The sequence below is a fragment of the Branchiostoma belcheri genome, unplaced genomic scaffold (genome assembly GCF_001625305.1).
Source record: "Branchiostoma belcheri isolate BF01 breed outbred unplaced genomic scaffold, Haploidv18h27 scaffold259, whole genome shotgun sequence".
NCBI classification, from domain to species: Eukaryota; Metazoa; Chordata; class Leptocardii; order Amphioxiformes; family Branchiostomatidae; genus Branchiostoma; species Branchiostoma belcheri.
In genome coordinates, this window is record NW_017803864.1 from 132,623 (window position 1) to 154,080 (window position 21,458).

At 42.0% G+C, this 21,458-nt stretch overlaps 1 protein-coding gene across 1 annotated transcript; it reads left to right on the top strand.

Moving 5' to 3' along the window:
* The first annotated feature begins 591 nt into the window (after positions 1-591).
* LOC109471767 lies at positions 592-20,905 on the top strand. The gene is made up of 16 exons (XM_019771123.1): positions 592-799; positions 6,161-6,243; positions 8,114-8,419; positions 9,403-9,531; positions 10,142-10,261; positions 11,354-11,573; positions 12,187-12,356; positions 12,646-12,870; positions 13,411-13,593; positions 14,571-14,695; positions 14,966-15,010; positions 15,731-15,840; positions 16,259-16,770; positions 18,710-18,818; positions 19,434-19,590; positions 20,606-20,905. The coding sequence occupies exons 2-16, from the start codon at positions 6,165-6,167 to the stop codon at positions 20,903-20,905; spliced, it is 2,790 nt and encodes a 929-aa protein (XP_019626682.1). The 5' UTR covers positions 592-799; positions 6,161-6,164.
* Positions 20,906-21,458: the final 553 nt, after the last annotated feature.

Sequence of the window (21,458 nt, forward strand, 5' to 3'; positions counted from 1 at the left end):
GGGGTAGGAGGGGTTAAGTCGTGATGGGGGAGACTAAACCTAACCTAACCCCAATCGTAAGTCTAACTCTAGCCCTGAACAATGATCCCAACCCTAACCCTAATATTAACCCTAACCCTAGCCCTGAACACCTGCTCAACGCCGGGCATCGGCTTGGAAATGTGACCTCAGCTTAATTGAGGCCTGGTTGGCGGCCCCAAACGCTCTCGGCGCCGAAGGGATAGCGCTGACCTCACGACGGTCTGGTTACCACGCCAAGGCAACGACCGTTCGGAGGAAAGGCAACGACCTTTTACGAGACGGAAATTTGAGTCGACACGCTCCCCAGACTCACTTGTTACCACGCCCACTTCAGTGTTCCAGGGCTTTTCTTTTATCAAAAACACAGGCTCGCGAGTAGAGAACAATCTCTGCAGGCTCTAATTCCAACTGGACATGATACAATTGATGACTCATCTGGGTGATTGACAGATGTTCGGCATGATTAGAACAATAGATCTACCCTTAAGGGCGACAAGTTACCATGGGAACTGCATACTTAAGAGGTAAAACCTGTTCAGCAACGTCATCTTAAGATACTGTCAGCGAACTGGTATTTTCGCCCGACAACCTGTGTGAAAAGGGAAGAGTAGACCTCGGCACTGTGTCTTCAACAAGACTGAGTGTCAATTCTGGATATCAGAAACTCCAGTCGCTGTCATGATACGGTTCAGGCTGGTCTGAAAAGCGGACAGACTTCTGTCAACACACGGTTCAGTTTCCTGAATGTCCCGAAGCGAAGTTTCCGACACCAATACAGGTAGGTGTCATCATGGTTGTACCTCCATTTGCATCTCAACATGTGTTCTTCAAACTTCTGTATTCGTAGATTTTTAATCGTTTAAAATGAGAAAACTAATATCAAATATGAAGAATTAACATTTCTTAACATTTCTTTAGCGTTCTTTGGTGTTGGAAGATATAGCTCAAAACGTAAATCAGTTTGCATTCGCTTACAATGTTGTTCTTTATGTAAGAGTTTGCAAATGGACTCTTTATATTCAAACAGAAGATTGTGTATAGCTCATCATCGTGTTACAGTGTATGTAGAAATCTGGACTAGGATTGTCATGACGACAGTTATCTATTGATGGAACAAAAATGCACATCAAAGTTAAGGAATATATTTGCGGGGTAGACAGAGCATTGGGCCTCTGCAAAGCGTAAAGTCATTTTTCACTGCATCTACAGACAACATTGCTTTGTCCTTTGTTGTGGTCATAGGTGTGGCGAGGTGTCACAGGTATGAAAATGAAAGAAGCATTTATGTGTAATGTAAGTGAGGATAGTCCGTGTAGATTGCTAGTAGGAAACCATGATTAGTAGTCTTAGTCGGCAGAAGTGGCCCCAAGAGACAACTAAGGCCACACCGACTTAATTTTATGGATGACATCCTCTGAAGACCCCCAACCTAGTGCGCGCGGGCGAATAAAAAAAAATTCCGGCCAAAAATAAAAATGCTACCAAACCACAGGAATACAAAGCTGGTATTGATAATTTGCGGCAGTACTACTTAGCAACGTATACGACAAACCGGCACATGCTGGCTTTTTGCGGAATTTATGAATCGACACTGTACGTATGTACTGACTTCTGGAGTCGTGGTGCTTCGGTAGCCTGGGTGCACGTCTCCGTATTGTCGCTAACTACCATGGACTACCCAGGCCTAGAGCCAGGCTAGGGCTTCGGTGGACGTGATCTTTTTTTTTTTCATTTGGAGAACAGGCAAAAATCAATGCGCGCGCGGATGTCATCCATACAATTAAGGCAGTGTGGCCTAATCGGATGGGCGTTGACAGGGCAGGGCGGACACATCCTATGGATAGAATGATTTATGTAAGAGTTTTAGACGGAAAAGTTTGCAACTCTGTTGGCTCATCTTCGGTAAAATTTGACAAATCGTACAGTTTTGGGTGATAGACCCAGGAAAGACCACCAAAGAGAACAGTCGTGTGCTAGATTCGGGAGACTTTGGTTGTTGGGAAAACAAAACATGTACATAACACGAACACGACAGGGCGGTGTAATGTCCGATAGGGGATTACGAAAGTTTTTTTTTAACGGAAAGTGACCATATGATTGATCACACCACCAAGACGTCATGTGTGACGGAAGAACAACAGGAGGTAAGGTAAGGTAAGGGTGGCTTCCCCAGATTCAGGTAACACTATTAATATCCATCCATCCATTGCCATTGCCGATGTGTGAACAATAATGATATGATGTCAACATATTTTATCATCATATATATTCATTGTCCTGATTGGCATCCCACGCATTTTATTTTCCTTGCGGCGTCGGGTTAAAAGATCAAGATAATCCATCACAAACTTTTATTATAATATCAAATCACATCCCCCAGGCTTAGAGATCATAGGTCGCTGTCTTACGTGACAACTAATTGATTCTATGCGGGCACCGCCTTATTGTCCCTTATTCTATGTCCTTACATAAGGCCACACCGCCTTAATTGTATGGATGACATCCGCGCGCGCATTGATTTTCGCCTGATCTCCAAAAAAAAGAGATCACGTCTTCCGAGGCTCTGGCCTGGCTCTAGGCGTGGTGGTTAGCGACAATACGGAGCCGGGTACCCAGGCTACCGAAGCTCCACGACTCAAGAACTCAGTACATACCTACAGTGTCGATTCATAAATTCCGCCAAAAAGCCAGCACGTGCCGGCTTGTCGTATACGTCGCTTTGCAATGCGCCAAATTCACAATACGAGCTTTGACTTTGTATTCCTGTGGTTTAGTAGCATTTTTATTTTTGGCCGGATTTTTCTTTTTTTTTTCGCCCGCGCGCACTAGTTTGGGGGTCCTCAGAGGATGTCATCCATAAAATTAAGTCAGTGTGGCCTTGCAGGTTTGGGGATGATTCGGATGGGAGAAGTTTGTTGACAATTCTTCATTTCGCCGCATTTCAGAGCTTGACACCAAAGTGACCGACCGTCCATGTTTTCAAGTCTTTTCCCCCCCTTTCTTCCGCAACCCAGCTCTGCAAGGTCCCGCTCAACCGTCCCTTTTTTCAAGTCAGTTTGCCCCCCCCCTCGTTTTTCTGCTGTTCAGCGCCACCCTTACAAGGAATCCTAACTAGTGACTACACGTATTTCTTACTACATGGAACATACTACAAGAAAACGCATTCTGGCTCTTTGCAGGCTCCTCTCTGCACCAGAGGTGACGACTACATCAGATAGAACTGTACTGTAACTCTCGATCGGAAATTTCTTTCGTTTGTAGTAGAATACATACTATCGCATACTAGCAGCCAACAGGCCAAACTGCATACTAATGCAGCAAAGGGATCGTGAGTTAAGGCCTGGTCACAACCCGCCGTAGGTGCTTCTGCGTGCTGTCTACGGGCAAAAACGTGGGCAAACGCAGGGCATCCGTGCGTGGTGAGTACCGCCTCCGTACGGAATCCTACGGATTGGGAGCACGCAGACACGCCGTACAATTTTAGTGCAACATGTAAAACTTTTTCTGCTGTCTGCGGATTCACCACCCGTACGTGCGACGCGCGTGCCCCGTACAGCCTATGAGCGTACAACGCTCGTTTTCAGAAAAACATAGCAGACGTGGCGTCCCCCCCCCCCCAAAAAAAAAACGTACGGACAAAAAGCACCCACGGCGGGTTGTGACCAGGGCTTTACAGCTGAAAACGTACGGAGACTTGTCATTCGCGGACTTATAACACCACAGCCCGGGTCATCGGGGTTAGACAAAGACGTCAGAAATGTCAAACCGTGCCCCGGGCGAGGAACGAAGGTGGATGGACAAGATAACTCACATTTTTGTCAAAATTCGTCAAATTGACTTCTGATTCTATGAAGGTTGATAACGTTTGATATTCAAGAAGCAGCCTGAACTCTGGTGTGCGTACGAAGATCTAAGACAGTTCGTGATGTTCCTGACAAGAAAATGACACAAGGATACAAGGAAAACTTCTAAAACATTGACACTAAAAAGAAACTTAGAAAAAGTTTAGAACAAATTCATATTTTCCATGTCATCGAACATGCAAATGTCAATAAAGCTGAACCTTACATTTGTGAGATCTGGCGGACGGATACGACATGTAAAATATCATCACTGGGACCAAAACAACGAGGCTGGGAGTTTAATATGTGTACACTGAGTGGACTAGAGTAAACTACTACAATTTTACATTGTCAACTAATTGTGCGGACTCAGGTATATGTAATGTCTTCTCTATAGGCAAGTCATTTTCCATCCAAATAACTGTGAGCGCTGACGCCAACTTGTTTTGCCCCAAATGTACACAGCCTAATCATGTCGTGTAGCAGTATCGGTGCAGTTATGCGTAAATCAGGTCATCTTTTGTCACCTACGAAAATTACAGGTCATCTCATAGGAGAATGTACAGCCTGAGGCATTCGGAGTGGAGGAGAAACAAATTGGGACAAAGGATTCTCACTGCACTGATATTTGTAATGATGATATTTGCAGCGGTAGAAAGCTCCCATACTGAGGAGGAATCTTGAAAATTGGCTCAGCACAATTCACAGAAGTTGACTGATTGTCGTGAGGGTTGTCCTGGGGGATTTGCTAAATCAAGCCTGCTTTTGGAAATCTCTTTAGCAAGCTTGATGACTACTTGGGTGGTTTATAAAAGTCAAGATGTTAATGGATTTTCTTATCCATTGATTTAGTAACGGTTGTAGCAAGAGAAGGAGGGCTGGGAAAACGTAACGTTTTGCAGATTTGTCTTTCTAGTTTGTGAAAATGCCTCCCTTGCGTTTGTTACATCGTGAAGGAGGCTAGTGTAATAGGATCTGCACTAATCACCTCCATGGAGCTAGGTAATTAGTGCAGACCCTTCTCGGTCAGTGACCTCCGCTGAACTCACGATTGGCACATAGTCTGTTAGTAATAATTGCGCAAGATCACGCACGTTCTTTTTTTAACAACGTAACATTTACGAATGACGAAATTGTAAATATTTTCATTGATTATGCAAATAAGATACCATTTGCATAAATTACATCACTTGATCATATTCTTTACCCAATCACAGTCTTCTGTTAACAAAGAACGACACTGTAGCATTTCCTCAAATGAGGTCCTGATTATGAGGTATGAAATTCCCGGCAGTTACCATGGAGGGTTAATGACCCGACCCGAGGTGTATATGGTGAGATAATCCCTGGTCAGGTGCGATAAGCACCAAATAAACCACCATCATCGGCGGCCATATCGGTCGACGCTGATTGGTTCCGGTGTTTATGGGATTTAATGACCGCTGGGTGTGTTAGGGTGTCATAACCAATAGCAAATAGGGACTTCTGATTGGTCAACGCTATCTGGCTATATGATAATACGGGGTAAAATGACTTTCTCATCAATAATGCAAATTACCTTATCAATGTCTGCCGATTCTCCTCTCGCTCTAAATTACATATGTCACATGTTTTGGAACAAAGCCCCTCCCTCCCATACCCTACTAACTGTCGTATCTTTGATATTGATTTCAACTATATCTACCACTCTGGAAGAGTATTGGTATTGGTATAGGTATTGGTGCGCCAGCCACTTTCATTTTATGTTTATGTTATACTTTATGTCATCTTTATGTTTACTTTTGTATTATGTTTTATGAGCAGCGGATTCACATAAGCACAACAAGTGCTTCCTATCCAATGCTCAAAAATTCATGTGAATAAAATAAAATCTATAAAATTTCCGCGATTTAGCCTTTAGAAAGCCTCATTGATAATCTTCTGCCCCTCTGTACAAGTCAATTCCCATCTTTTAGGCCTCCGGCTTTGAAATGGACAGGCGCTTGCAATTGGTGGATGGGGTAACCGAAGTTATGCAATACCTAACCACACGTTTTAACATCCGTTTCTTTGCTTTTAACATTCAAAACTAATTGTCAGGAATATCAGTAAGTTAAAATTGTTACTCTTTTGTATCTTTGCACTTCGTTGCTTCGTCAAGCATGTCTTGGCAAGCTAGCATTGCAACAATTCAAGTCAGCAAGCTGACCAATTATTTGAGTCATTAATAGTGCAAAGCTATGCCACCCAACCAGCTATTACCATTTCGGCCCCCGGCCAGCTTTTTTTAAAAGCTTTCTTGTTTTGTTTTACCACAGACCCATGATGTGGACACACGGCTTCCTCTTTATCTTCTTCTGCAGTTTCCAACTTGTGTGTATCTGTGGCGCACAAACACCAGGTATGGTTAAAGATTTCAAGTCACATTTACAAACTGCTGCAGTTAAATTTGTCTGAAGATGTGATTTACTAGTACTGATGAGAATGACTGTTGGTAACGGGACGTGTGGCCCTGTTTATCTAGAACCGTGCTTTATCCAGAAACATGCTCAAGCACGGTTCTGGACAGTCCACGCGTATCCAGAACAGTTCTTGGGGAATCTGCGTTCTTGGATACGCGGAGACTATCCAGAACCGAGCCTGATGGCCAATCAGGCACAGAACTAGATATGCGTGGGGTTGTGTGGCGTAGCGGCAGAGTGTGCGACTCGGAACCTAGAGGTCCCGGGTTCGAGTCCTGACATGCCACCGATCTTGTGCCCTTGGGAAAGGCACTTTACACGACTTTCTTCACTTAGCTCAGGTGTAAATGAGTATTGTCCTGTCATGTATTTGTCCCCTGTGTTGGTGGCGGCATTAATATAAGTTGAAAAACTTATGTGTGCCGTCACCACGTCTGGTCATTACATGTTGGAATAAAAAAAAACTAGATATGCACGGTTCTGGATAAGATACTTCCGCGTACACCTCGGGACTTCCATTTCAGCACTAAGGACATCGCCCGGTGCCGGACGGACAGGCGGTATTGTATTCAGACATTTGCTTATCTAGCTCAATGGCTGAATGAAGGGTTAGGATCAGGCACGGTTCCGAATAGTCCACGTATCCAAGAACATAGGAACCCCAGTACCACTATAATCTGATTTATTTGTTTTCCTTGTTTTTCAATCATTTGTTTTAATCGTTAATTTTTATGTTAATTATCTAATCAGTTTATTTCTGCAACAGCGATCTGAATTATAAGACTTTTGTTTAATTTCTTTTCGTAGATGTAAAAACTAGTTTACACACTTCAGTTATTATTTCTGTGTCTTGATTTTGTTTAATTAATCAATTATTTCATTGTTTAATTTTGATGTTTAATTCAAATATGTTTTGTCATGTATCATAGTTACCTTTGTTTGGGGTATGCCCTTTAAAAACACCTAGGTTTCTGGCCTACCCCGCATATTCTCTTATTGTTATTGTTTGATTATGTAACTTTTTTTATACGTGCAAATAATAAACAAATAATAAACTGTTCTGGATACGCGTGGACTGTCCAAAGCCGTGCTTGAGCATAGTTCTGGATAAAGCACTGTTCTGGATACAAAAGACGCCCTTCCTGTGCCTGGCCTGTACTTATGACAGTCATTGCGTATTGTTTTCTCAGTTGTGGTAGCTGTAGAAAAGTTATAGACATGTCTGAAACACACCTGCATGTCATTGTAACCGCATTCACCTCGTTTGACACAAGTGCTCTGATTTTCATTCGAAAAATTAAAGCGTTTGTTATCACAACTGGGATATATGAAAGAAAGTTTATTGCAAATACATGCCCGAGGGTTAATTGCAGTTACAAACAACATAGAAAGAAAATACAGTGGTATGTGAGACTATATCTACGTCTAACATTATATACTATATTCTACAACATACATGGACCATGGTACTAGTTTTACTGGGTTTGACTTCTTCTTTTTAGGCAATGGAAGACGAATTTACCCACTTCTTCTATAATATGTGTGTTCGTTGATTTTAATAGTAAAATTGTTTTTTTTTCGTGGTAGGGAATGGTGGGGAAGTAAGGCAGCATTTTGGACACGGTGGTAAATAATTTTCTGATGTCGTCATAAAATGGACAGTTAGAGATAAAGTGAATTTCGTCTTCCATTGCGTTTGAGGAGCAATATTTACAAATTCTCTCCGACACAGGTAGTTTCATAGTTATAACGTTAATTCATTAAGTAACACATGCATGGATAGCCTTTCAAGTGACTCTTTTTTTTCAGCCACAAACACCACTTCCAACAGTACATCCATGGTAGCGAACTCCACGGGCTCTCCGAAAACAAACGCCAAGATCAGTAACTACTGTCCTTCCACCTTCAACCTGACCGGATCTAACGGCACGTTCGCCAGCCCCCTGTACCCGTCACCGTACCCTCTCCGGCATGTCTGCCGGTGGGAGATAACTGTCGCCCCGGGCAGGATCGTGCAGCTTACGTTCACCGCCATGGATGTGGAGGCCGGGAAGGGAGTGTGTTACGACAGTGTGGAAGTTTACGGAGGCACGCCGGAGCAGGGCTATCTTATCGGTCAGTTCACGTCAGACATGGTAAGGCCACACCGCCTTAATGTCATGGATGACATGGTCTGAAGACCCCCAAACTAGTGCGCGCGGGCGAATAAAAAAAAATTCCGGCAAAAAATAAAAATGCTACTAAACCACAGGAATACAAAGCTGGTATTGTGAATTTGCGGCAGTACATAGCGACGTATACGACAAGCCGGCACATGTTGGCTTTTTGTGGAATTTATGCATCGGCACTGTACGCATGTACCGAGCTTTTGAGTCCTGGAACTTCGGTAGCCTGCGTGGCATCCTCCAGAGTTACAACCGCCGTCGTATTGTTGCTAAAGTACCATGGACTACCCAGGCCAGAGCCTCGGAGGATGTGATCTTTTCTTTTTTGAGAACAGGCGAAAATCAAGGCGCGCGCGGATGTCATCCATAAAATTAAGGAGGTGTGGCCTAACGTTTAACTAACATGGGTGGGGTCGCGTGGCGTAACGAGAGAACGTTTGGCTCAGAACCAAGAGGTCCCGAGTTCGAATCCCGGGTCCATGCCAACGATCTTGTGCGCTTGGGAAAGGCACTTTTCACGAATTTTCTCAAGTGAAAATGAGTTCCATGCGTTTGTCTGCTGTGGTGGCGACATAAAAATAAGTTGAAAAAACTTGAGTGTGCCGTCGCCATGGCTTGTGATAAATGTTGGAATAGACAAAAAAACTATAGCATGACTTAGTATGAAACATGTATAGTATGCACTGCCCTGGGTTAGGACTTACTGTATTTTAATTCTGGCATCAGAAGTGATGGAACACTAGTAGTAGTGCATGCTGGTTGAAAACACAGAAGGAAGAAATTATTCTCTATACCATGGTGTAGATACCATAGATGATTTAGTCTTTATTGACACAAGAGTAACTGTTGAACTGTTTTTGTTCCGGAAGAAGTAAAATTATTGCTCTTATAATCAAACATCTAACCTAACCATCATTGTTATTGTCCTTCCAGGGAAGTACTGCGGCACCACCATCCCTGAACCTGTGACTACAACCACCAACATCATGACTGTCATTTTCCAGTCAGATGACATATATGCAGAACCTGGCTTCCAGGCTACGTTTCTTTCACAGGAGAAACGTAAGAAAAGCAACAAATTTTGTTACAAAAATGTATTAGAAAAAATACCGAAAGTCGTGATTAGCTCCAAAGTGTTGTGCTAGCCCTTGTTGTTTGATATGTTAGGTTTTATTCTACATATTAGCCTTATTCAACACATATTTTACTTGTTATTTTTTTTTTTGGTACTTTGCCATACATTGTACAATGTGCAATTGCCGTGCAATGAAGTTCTTCTGTTATCTCTCTTTTATTGTGTTAATATTAGATCATTTCTGAAATTAACATTTAGCGGATCATGGTGATTGGATTACACCAGTAAATGCGGATCATTCAAATAGATACCATTCACACTGTACCTGACTGATACATAATGGGAAAACATATATGGGCTCCCTGGTGGATGGCCTTGGTACTGCACCACAACTTCTGGTTTTATGTAAAAATTATTTGTTTCCTTATTGGTGAATGATGGCAATTTTATTCCTTGTGACATGTGTAACTTACTTAAAAGTTAACATCACATATATTATGTTAATGTAGATGTCATTTGCATAATCAATGAGGATGGGCAACTCATATATTTCATGGAGGTATGAGATCTCAGAACTCTTGTTTTCTCTGTTTTCAGAGAAGAGTGACTGTGGTCCGGGGTATTTCCGCTGTAATGATGACGTGACGTGTGTGGACTCCTGGAGACGATGTGACGGCAGGAAAGACTGTTTCGACAACAGCGATGAAATCGGATGTGGTAAGTTAGACCAGGAGATGATGGCAGAAGATAACATGTCAATATTGATAGTGCTTATTTCTCTAAGGCCACACCAATTTAATTTCTTGGTTAAAGGATTCGCCCGCTTCATTTTTTTCTGATTTGCAAATAAAAATAAAAATTCAGAATCAACTGCAAAATGCTCATATTTTGCCCTGAACAGTTGAAAAAAGTCCTTTTATTCCTAGTTGTTACAGTTGTTCCATCTTTCAATGCAGTGGTATCATTAAAAGTTCAAAATTCATTGTTTAAATTTTGAACCAGCCTGGTGTGTTGACTTCATGGCTCCTATCGTACCATGTTGGGCCATAATAGGATGCCTAGGCCTTTTTTTTATTTTTAGTATTTTTTTTGCCTGCCCGCTTCATTATTTTTCTAGAAAAATCCGTTAACTTAGTCCGTTAGAAATTAAATTGGTGTGGCCTATTAAAGGATGTAATTATATCAACAGTAATGCTCAGGGCACATATATGTGCAACAAGTTCTGTTGAATTAGTGTCAAGCAGAGTACTGCATTTGTAAATGCCACCAAAATGCAAGACAGTGTGGAAAGTTATCAAAAGAACAGTCTTGGTGTGGACCCATCCATATTTTATTTTGTTGTGAAATTGGCTGGGTACCATGTCCTTGTCCTTGGTACTGATTGTACCATTATATGATAGTGCTTCCAGGTCAAGGGTAGTCTTCGTACATTTTTTACACATAGCAGATAAAATTTGTTAATATTTTAAATAGCTGTTTCCATTGCCCTCTGAACTGTGCAATGATAGTGTCTATTTACATGATAATACAGAAACTGATATTTGGATGGGATTTTTGTTATGTTGCACAAAGTCTGGTTCCTACAATTTCATTTTTTTAAATAAAAGATGGCCTGACCAGAATGACTATCTTTACTAAGCGTCTTGGTAATGATGGGATGTAATTACAATATATGTCCCATCATACAAATTGTAGAGTTTCATACAATGTCATGTATTTTGTTGACTGCTAAGGTTATGTAGTGTGATGATATGGATGGCATATTGACATGTTACTGTTACTGGTAACTTATGGTCCTTTGTTTTCTAGAATGTCAGAGTCTCCCATCAGACTTTCTCTTCTGTAAGGGGTTTGGTTACAACCAGATCACCTTACCCAATCCCTACATGCATCGGAACCTGAGTCAGGTGATCACGTCGCAGCAGGCTCGCGCCATGCTGGCCCTGGAGACAGCCAGCGACCCGCCCTGTCACCCGGACTTCAACCTGTTCGCTTGTGCTGTCATCATGCCGAAATGTAGTTCAAAGAAGTAAGCTGGAACAAGTTCAACCATCTTAAAACCAAGACATCACCTTCTCCTTCTTACACTCACAGTGCCATTGTCAAGTTCTGCCATAATTGTTATTATTACAATTACTGATTATTATCTTCCTTCTATAGTGCCTGGTCCATTCACACACACAAATGCACAGACACAAAATGGAAATAACAAGCATGCACACACACACACAGTGACACACACACACACACACACACACACACACACATAGCTACAGACATGCATACACAGACGTGCATATACAGACGTGCATACACACACACACACACACATACATACATATAGCTACAGACGTGTGTGCATACACACACACACACATGTAGCTACAGACATGTGTGTGTGCATACACACACACACATACACACACACACACACACACACACACACACATATAAGCTACAGACATGTGTGCGCACACACACACACACACACACGGGGTGGAGAAGGAATTTGGAGCCGCTGCCCCTGCACACACACACACACCTATGTGTGCACGGTGACAGACACGCAAGCATCCAAACACAGAAACACACAAATATACATGATGTATCTTATATCTATACATAATATCGGTCCTGCCCAGCCCGCGGCAGCTGCTGCCATGTCGTACCCTGTGTGAGGAGGTGACTGCCTCCTGTCGACCTGAGGCGGTACTGCACACCAACGGGTCCTGGCCCTTCCCAGACTGCTCACACTTCCCCTACCCCAGCGCTAACATGTCCTGTTGGAATGCTCCAATACCTGACAATGGGAGTGAGTACTGCATCTTCAATAAAAACTTAATAAGTCAAGTTGTTATTACATCAAACCTGCCCAAAGCAACCACCCAGAAAGTACAGTTTATACTGTAGTTACCTTGGACATACAGGTGGTCTCCCTGAAGAGATTTGACTAATAACGTGACTGATATGCCTTCAAGTTAATAAGTACATGTACCATGTATAACCACAAACAAATCAAATTAGTGTGGCCTTAAGAAAGATACTAATTTGGTATGTAAAAGTTCATCTAAACCTTATACGTCTGAATGATTCATTCACAGGGTGTTATTATGGAAATGGTATGAACTACCGGGGACTCGTGGCCAAAACAAATAACGGAGAATTGTGCAAAGCCTGGTCTGCTGATGAAGGGGACTTCTACATGTCTCAGTTCCCCTGGTCTAACCTGCAGGAGAACTACTGTAGGAACCCTGACGCTGACACCAGACCCTGGTGTCTGTCTCCCATGGGCTTCCAAGTCTTGTGTGAGCTGCCCAGATGTGGAGGTACATGTAAGATACGGGTGGGGTTTAGATGGAAGGGACAATTTCTCATTCAAGTCAATTTGATATCTTATCCTCAGAACTATCAGTTTCAAATCATCACTAGTTTGTTTGTTTGTTTGTTTACTACTATTACATGAAATCATGCAACTAAGTAATTATGAACAAAGGCTTGACAATGTGTGTGCATGTATGTGACTTTGTGTGACATGCATACGTGTGTGAGTGTATGTGTTGTATGTACTGTGTGTATACACAAGTATGTGTGTATATGCTTCAGGCACAGTGTGTGGTGTGTATGCATGGGTTAGTGAGTGTATGTACGAGTGTATACAGGTATGTGTGACTGGTGCGTACAGGTATGTGTGTGTGTGTGTACATGTAAGTGTTTTTTGTACAAGTGTGTAAGTGTACATTGTACGGGATTTGAACTCAAGACTCTTGGTCCAGGGGTGGAGGATCACTAACCACTGGGTGACGCATGCCGCTGCAGTTCCTGTATGTTCTACCAGAAGGAGCATTGTTTTATCTTTGACATTTCAGAAAAAACCTGCTCCGACCCTGGGCCACCACGGTTTGGCACCAGGAGTCCAAAGAAGGTGACTTACCTGAGCGGGGACAAGATAACCTTCAGCTGTGGGGCGGGGTACATCCTGACTGACGGGTCACTCAGGTCCACCTGTCGGGCCAATGGAACATGGACCAGTGACCCGCCCACCTGTGATGGTCAGTACATGTATGTCTGTCCTGTGGGAAAACAAAGATCAATTCGATAAAAAATGATGTTTCTATGACCAAGAACATTATTATTTATTTCATGCACATGGGCCATATGAGAAAAAAAATGCATAATATTATTATTTGATAATAAAAACACAAACTATTAATAGTGGATAGACTTTTTATGCTGACAAACTACTATTTGTAAAAAAAAAATATTCAATTTATCCAGTTAGAAAAGATTCAACGGCTTTATCACTTTATCTTTATCCTGGATGATTAACCTACACCAACGTATTTGTAAACCAGTTTGATGTACAAAATTGGTGCCAGAAATTAATATTGTGTGCAAAAACATAAGAGTGGATTATCTCCTTTTTTTTTACAAATGAATTATACATTACGCACTTGTTCGAGTTGAGAATGAAAACAAATGACTGAGTTTAATATACACAATGTAAAGCTTAAACTTCTTCTGTCTAAAAAGTATTCATTACGAGGAAAATACTTTCCAATCTATCACTATAACAAGAATTCTGAGACTCCATACCTCCTTGAAATACATGAGTTTTTGTAAATGTTTTATTTGTCTCATTGACTATGGAAATAAGGTCGTATTTAGTATAATCTAGTTCAATTTATGGTTTTCTAAAAGTCACCAAAAAGTCAAGACCGTAGCATGTTCAGGACAAAAGATTAAAAAACCGGAAGTTCTACAGTAACTGCAGTACCAAGGTCGGCCACCAGGAGGCCCATATTTGATCTTGACCTTTGTCTCCATAAGACCTACCAATGTACAAAATATCATCACAATCCATAAAGGCGTTCTGAAGTTAAGCTGGCTACAAATGTGCGGAAACACAAACACACAGACACACACACAGACACACACACAGACACGCCAAAAACAATACCTCCATTTTTCATGGAGGTAATAATTGTTATAATTTTAAGGCATTAAAAGCTGTGTTTGTCTGTACTAGTGGACCATGAGAGCCAGCTGCTGACAGACTTGTTTGTGCGGAACCAGTACAAAGTGGAGACCCAGCCGTCTGTGGACATCACTGTCTCATCATTCCAAGGGCGCATCAACAATATCGTGGACACGGTAACTCTACTAAGTTAACATTATTAGGCAGCATTGGCTTGATTTTATTGATGGCATCCTTGAATACTCCCAAACTAGTTCAAACCTTACAGTCTGTTCTCAGGTTTGACATCTTGAAAAGGTGATAGTCACCTGTTATGTCAATCCTTCTACAAATGTGGTAAATCTTCATAATTGAATTAAAAAATTAACATATTTCAATGTTCTGGATACTTTGGATTTTTTAAAAGACAGTAACTTTAACCACTTTTAACGTTTATTCCTTCATAGAACGAGAAAGATGAGAGAGTCATGGTGTCGCTTTCTCTAAATGTGGTAAGTAAATATTTGATTTCAATTAAGGTCATTCTGGCCCATAGGAAGAGTTCAATATCTCTTTTGGGGCATATTTGCATAACTGATACCTACAGGTAGAAATGAAGGATAGGAAGAGATGGAGGGAAGCTCGACCCAGTGAGTGAGTGAGTGATACCTACAGGTAGTAATGATCTTGCCTTTAATTACCTTCACCAAGAAGGTCATGTTTTTTGTAGCTTGCGTGTGTATGACTGATTGTACATGTATTGTATAGTTGTATGTATGTGGCTTAGCACAATAACTCAAGAACCTATGGATGGATTGTCATGAAACTTGGTACAAAATGTAGGTGGGTTAAGGTCTTGATGAGACCTAGAAATTAGATTTTTGGCCTGCTGGCAGCTTTTCTTGCTACTGCAGGTGAAGTTCCAGTTTTGATATCCCAATTGATCTGGACATGGACGGTAGCTCTTGTGCTCAGGAAGAAGTGGCGTTAGTGTAGTCCCCCTGGCAGCTTGTCCAGGAACTGCAGGAGCATTTGTTGAAAAATCTTTGAGGGAGGAATACTCAAGAGCTGATTGATGGGTTGCCATGATTTTTGGTATGTTATAAGGTAGAAGAAGTGATGCTTGACATGACTATATAACTCACAATTAGTCAAATTGGTTAGTGTTAAGTACATGTTAAAGCAGTGTCTATTTGTGATATTATAATATTAATAATATTTGTTGACAACAGGACTGGTGGGACCTCCGCTTGGCCTGGTCAGAAGAGGAATATGGCAAGATGAGGAGTTTGTTTCTGCCGGACGATCAAGTGTGGAAACCAACTCTACTGCTGAGGAAGAAGTGTGTATTTATATATTAGATAATGTGCATTCTGAACTGTGACTAAAAAAAAATAAAAAAATATTAATGGAAGAGGCGGTCAATATAAAATAATCTTGACTTGTGACAGAAATATTACGGCAGAAAGATATTACCAGAAAGATTAAATATGTGCTGTAACTTGTTAACCATACATTAGATTAAAATTTCTATTCAAATGATCAGATGCCACTTGAACAGAAAATTAGCCCTAAGACTGAGTCCTACAAGTGCAAGTGCAAGCAACAAAGCATGCAAGGACATTTTCTAATATTATTTTATATCATGATATCAGTGGCCAACATGACCAAATGGCATCTACATTCTGGTGAAACATGAAATCCTTAGATCTCTCACAATTATTTTAACTGCAACAGTTGATAATCATCATATTTTCCAGTGCTGACACCAACTACAAAAGTCTCCCAGCATCAAAGGTGATAGTGACCAGTGACGGCCATGTCAACTGGACAGTGGAGGCTCTGACCACTACAACCTGTACGCTGGACCCGTACCTCTTCCCTGTCGACACCATGACGTGTCCCATCTGTTTTGAATCCAGTATAACAGCAGGAGAGCAGCTAAGATGTCCCGATACGAAAAGGCCGGGTTACATCGATTGTAACACCCGCACTCAGATCGTATCTGGCCAGTGGAGAGTCGTCGCATACCTGAAAACAGAAGCTGGGAAAGGCTGCCTGATGCTGGACCTGACCAGGGATCCCATCTACCACATCGCCACCACCATCTCACCATGTATCATCCTGGCTGTGCTGATGTGCATCACCTTCGCCACCCCCATCGAGCAGAGCGATCGGATCGGCTTTGGTATAACCATCCTGCTGGCCATGGTGGTGTCCCTGGTGGTCATCACAGACTTCCTCCCTGTCAAGGACAAAATGCCATTCATAGGTAATTCAATCGATTGCCTGCACCTTCTCGATCACATACAAAAGAGAATTTGCGTGGCCATAGGCTATCCTCTGGCCTCCAAGTTAGACCCCCTTTCCCATAGACGAAATGTTGCCTCTCAATCCCTCTTTTACAGATATTTTCATGGTCACTGCTCTGCAGAACTCACCCAACTAGTTCCACAACTCAGAACTTTTAAGCGTTCCACTAGGTTTTCCACTAGCTCACACAACTTCACCCTCCAAATTCCTTGTTCGAAATCTTTTTACAGTGACAGTTTCTTTCCCCGTATGGCCAAGTTTTTTAATTCCCTCCCTGACAAGTGTTTCCCACCATCTTACAATCTACAGGCTTTCAAATCAAACGTTAACCACCATCTCTTGACATAGCCCTGATGTTTTTCTCTCATTTTTCTAGTTCAATGCCGAGAAGTGGCGGAAAGGCCTTGCATTGAACCACTCCGTTAAAAAAAAATTACTTCCTTCTTTAACATTAGACTGTGTATGTAGCTTCTAAAGTCCAGAGATGACGAGAATGGGCAGTATGTTTCTCTTCAAGGCTGCTCTTCCCCGCCTGACACAGCTAAGGTTCCCCGGTAGGCTTTGCATGACACTTCTGAAGTTCATTACCCCCACCGCGATTGTGGTAGGACTAATCAACTCCTGGTGTAACACTCCTACCGGGTAGTCTTGTTTTTTTTTTTTTATTTTTTTTTTTTTTATTTTTTTATTCACATTTATTTTTCGAGGATTGGGCAAAAAGTTATAAAACTTATCTTGGCCCTCTCCTCACACATAAAAGGAAACAATAAAATAAAGTAATAATAATAATGGTAAGAAAGAACAAAGGTACATAATGAGCTGGTGTACAAATCAAAATCAATCAACTAAATCAAACAAAACGTCCTGTCTGCAAAATAAAGTTGAAAACCACATCAAATATTTTACAATTGTTGACAAACGACAATGAGGGGTTACCCCTGAGAATGGTTGAACATAAAGTGTTGTCAGTGACGTTGTTTGTGTCAAAATGGCAGGATGTTATTTAGAGATGATAACATGTCAATACGTTCGTCAGTGTACAGTGGGCAGTGTAGGAAGTAGTGTACAGCTGTTTCGTTGGAGTGACCACATTTGCACGCTGGACTGAGCACACATTGATGTTGGAACAGGTGAAAGTTTAACTGACTGCGGTTGAGTCTGAGTCTGGTAAGGTGGATAGCTGGGTTTCTCGGACCATGAGAGAAGTGAGGTTGAGTGTGAGGGCTGTGATAAAATGTCTCCAACTCTTTTTTAAAGATGGCAATTGATGTCTGTAGTCTGTTGAACTGATGGGGGAAAACTTTTAGAGCCCTGAAGCAGCCTGCACCAACAATGATACATTTGTAGATTGGCTAGGCCACACCAATTTAATTTGGGGGGGGGGGTCTAAATTAACTGCAAAATGCTCAATGAAAGACATATTTGGCCCCAACGGTTGAAAAAAGTCCTTTTCTTCCTAGTTTTTCAATGTAACAATCCAATTTTGTTTCATTAAAAGTTCAAAATCTATTGTTTTGATTATAAACCAGCCTGGTATGTTAACTTTATGGCTCATATTGTAACATTTCTGCCTATCATGGGGTGCCTTGGCCTATCTTGTTTTTATTTCGCCCTGTCGCTCCTGATTTTTTCTGAAAAAATCTGAGAAAAAAAAATTAAATTGGTGTTGCCCTACCAGGCTATAACTTTGGCCCTCTTCATGGCCTCAGCTGAGCAAAGTCGATATTAAGTGTGATTTAAAAGTTCTTCCAGCACAAGCACATTTTTTCTCACCTGCCAACACTCTAACAGCTTTCAGTAGCCTTCCTGAGGTGACAGCCAGAACAAAGTTTGGGACTTTACATTAAAGATGGTGTTGAATGGTCAAATATATCCTTTTCTGTTTGTTTTGTCTGTAGCCGTGGTGATCATCGTGTGCATGGGGCTGATCGGTCTCTTCATGCTGTTTACCTGTGTCATCATCAACATCAGCAACAGGAAAGGAGACCTGCCACCCTGGGCACGCAGGTCGGTACATGTTTGTTTTGCATAACCAGTAAACCGCCTTTAGGCCTAACACACCAGTTTTGTACTGTACGTACATGTACAAGCTGTGTAAGACCGGACTGTAAGGTTTGAACCACTCATACACTCTTTTCGATAAGTGCGGTGGGTTAACGTGCGTGGGTTGTGGCTCTCCCAAACACGGGACCTCCATTTGACGTCCTATCCGAAGGACGACCCTAACCAAAACTAGGCACTCATTTCCACCTGATTGAAGTGAGAAAAGTTGTGTAAAGTGCCTTTCCCAAGGGCACAAGATCGGTGACATGGGCAGGATTCAAACCCGCGACCCCTTGGGTGTGAGCCCAACACGCTACCGACTGCACCACACGACCCCATGTCTGACAGAATCTGGTACACAAACACGTGGGGTTAATGTTCAGTCACATTAAAACTGTACTAAAAACACTATCCAAGTTCTTGGTTAACGGATTCGCCCGCTTCATTCTTTTCTGATTTGAAAAAAAAATACAATTCAGAATCAACTTATTTATTTTTTGCCCGCCCGCTCCATTATTTTTCTAGAAAAATCTGTTAACCAAGAAATTAAATTGGTGTGGCCTTACCCTCCTACTCCAGGGTCTTCCTGCAGTACCTGGCCACCTTCCTCCTGTTTGGAGACCTGAGTGCCAAACCCCCGGCTCCTGAAAACAAGGAGAACGGAAGTCCTGGTGGGAATGTCAGCCTCAACCACGTCACTAGTACTGGCAGCCTGGCTGTGGAACAGCAAACACAGGTTAGTGTTGGAAATACCCATGCCCGTAGCCAGGATTTTGAATGGGGGCCCGCAAGCCCCTTTCCGTAGAGCGTAATCGGCCGTTTTAATTCTACGTAGAGCGTACTAGACGGACCGCTCTAATATTTTAGCGTAGAGCGTATTCGGTGTTTTAATTCTATGTAATGCGTTGTAGCCACTTGGAATTTATCATAAAGCGTAATTGAGAGGTTTCCGAATTCAGCGTAGAGCGTTGTCGGGACCCCAATCCACCCCACCCCCCTGCAGGCCCTCTTGAATGGGGGGTTTCTTCCCACTGCTGGAGTGACCAGCGAGCGCCTAAGGCAAGGTTCCTAGGTGGGCATGCTCCCCCGGGAAATTTTGAGAAATGAACCTTCTGAAATCACATTTCCTGTGTTTTTAGAGGATTTCAAAGGAAAAAAATCAGAGATAACTTTTTTCAATGACAAAGTGAGCTGTTTTCCTACAATTCCAGCCTCGCTGGTGACACGAATTAGTCCATCTTTTAAAGAAAAATCTTGGACCTTTAGATAAAAAGTGGACCAAAAAGTGGACCTTTGAGGCTTGTGGGGGGGTTGTCAAAACCCCCCCTGGCTACAGGCATGATAACCCACCTGCAGTCTGCATTTTGCAGAGACATTTTTAATATTGCAGAAGAAAAATTAACCAACCTGCACTTTTGCAGACGGCAAAAAATCTGGGTAAGACTAAGAATTCAGTGGTACCGGTATAAATTACCGTATAATATTTCGGCACTTTTTCAAAATCGTTAGAGTCAGTATTCTATAATATAGTAAATGTAATTTTGCATGCATTTTTCAAATTGCATGTAAATGTTAACATGCACTTTTGTACATAATTATGCTATATAATGACATGTTTTGGAATGCAACACCCCTCGTATGCCATGGCTTTAGGTAAGACTTGTGTGTATTTGCAGAAAGTATAAATTTTCTGAATTGTAGAACTCAGCAATATTGCAGAACACTGAAAAAATGTATTTCTACCATTGCAGCTGCAGGTCAACACCGAGGCTGGAGCTGACCGCCATGCCCAGACCATGCGGGTCAAGCCGTCCTTCTCCCCCTCCGGAGCTCAGTTTGTCCTGCAGACCACCCTGGAGGAGTTGAGCAGGAGTGTGCAGGCCGAGACTCACATGCTCAGCACCGTCCTCACCAAACTGGTGCAGGAGGACAACTCAGAGGAAGGAGACTATCACAAACTGGGCAGGATTCTGGACAGACTCTGCATCATTCTGTACTTCATATGTATCGGCATCACCATTCCACTCGCAATGTTCTTGGGAAGAGGGTAGTCAGATCAGTTCTGGGCAGCAAAAACTTCCTGTTTATAACAAAATCATATTTCGTTGAAGAGGTCCATCAGTCACGTAGAATTAACAGTAAGTAGAAATTCTTCGATCAGTGACTGTATTTTGTAAGGTAAATTACGTACCTCCAAATTTTCGTTCTCGACTGCACACCTTGATCATGGAGTGACCTAGTCTTGTGTTCTCTCGTTAGAAGAATTTGTACTGACTGTCAAAATCATATTTGACTTTCGTTCCGTTCTCCAACTTATTTTGTCTGTAATCTGAGACATAGAAGAACATTATTGCACGACAATTGTGCATGGTACAATGTATGGCAACAAGTATTTAACATAATAGTACAAAATAGAGGTATAGAATAAAACTTAACATCCTAATTAGTTCACACTGATTTAATTTTTTGGATGATATCCACGTGCAGATGGATTTATTTTCCCTGTTCGTAAAACAAAAATCACACTTACGGCTCTGGCCTGTGTGCCATCCTCTGTAGTCCATGGTAGCTAGCGACAATAGGGAGCTGGCAGTAACTGAGGAG

Excerpts from the sequence above, each read along its gene's own strand:
- LOC109471767 (XM_019771123.1), top strand. The coding sequence starts at position 6,165 with ATGATGTGGACACACGGCTTCCTCTTTATCTTCTTCTGCAGTTTCCAA. Across the intron at positions 13,594-14,570 it reads TGACCCGCCCACCTGTGATG|TGGACCATGAGAGCCAGCTG; the intron begins GTCAGTACATGT and ends TGTCTGTACTAG. Across the intron at positions 19,591-20,605 it reads CTGTGGAACAGCAAACACAG|CTGCAGGTCAACACCGAGGC; the intron begins GTTAGTGTTGGA and ends CTACCATTGCAG.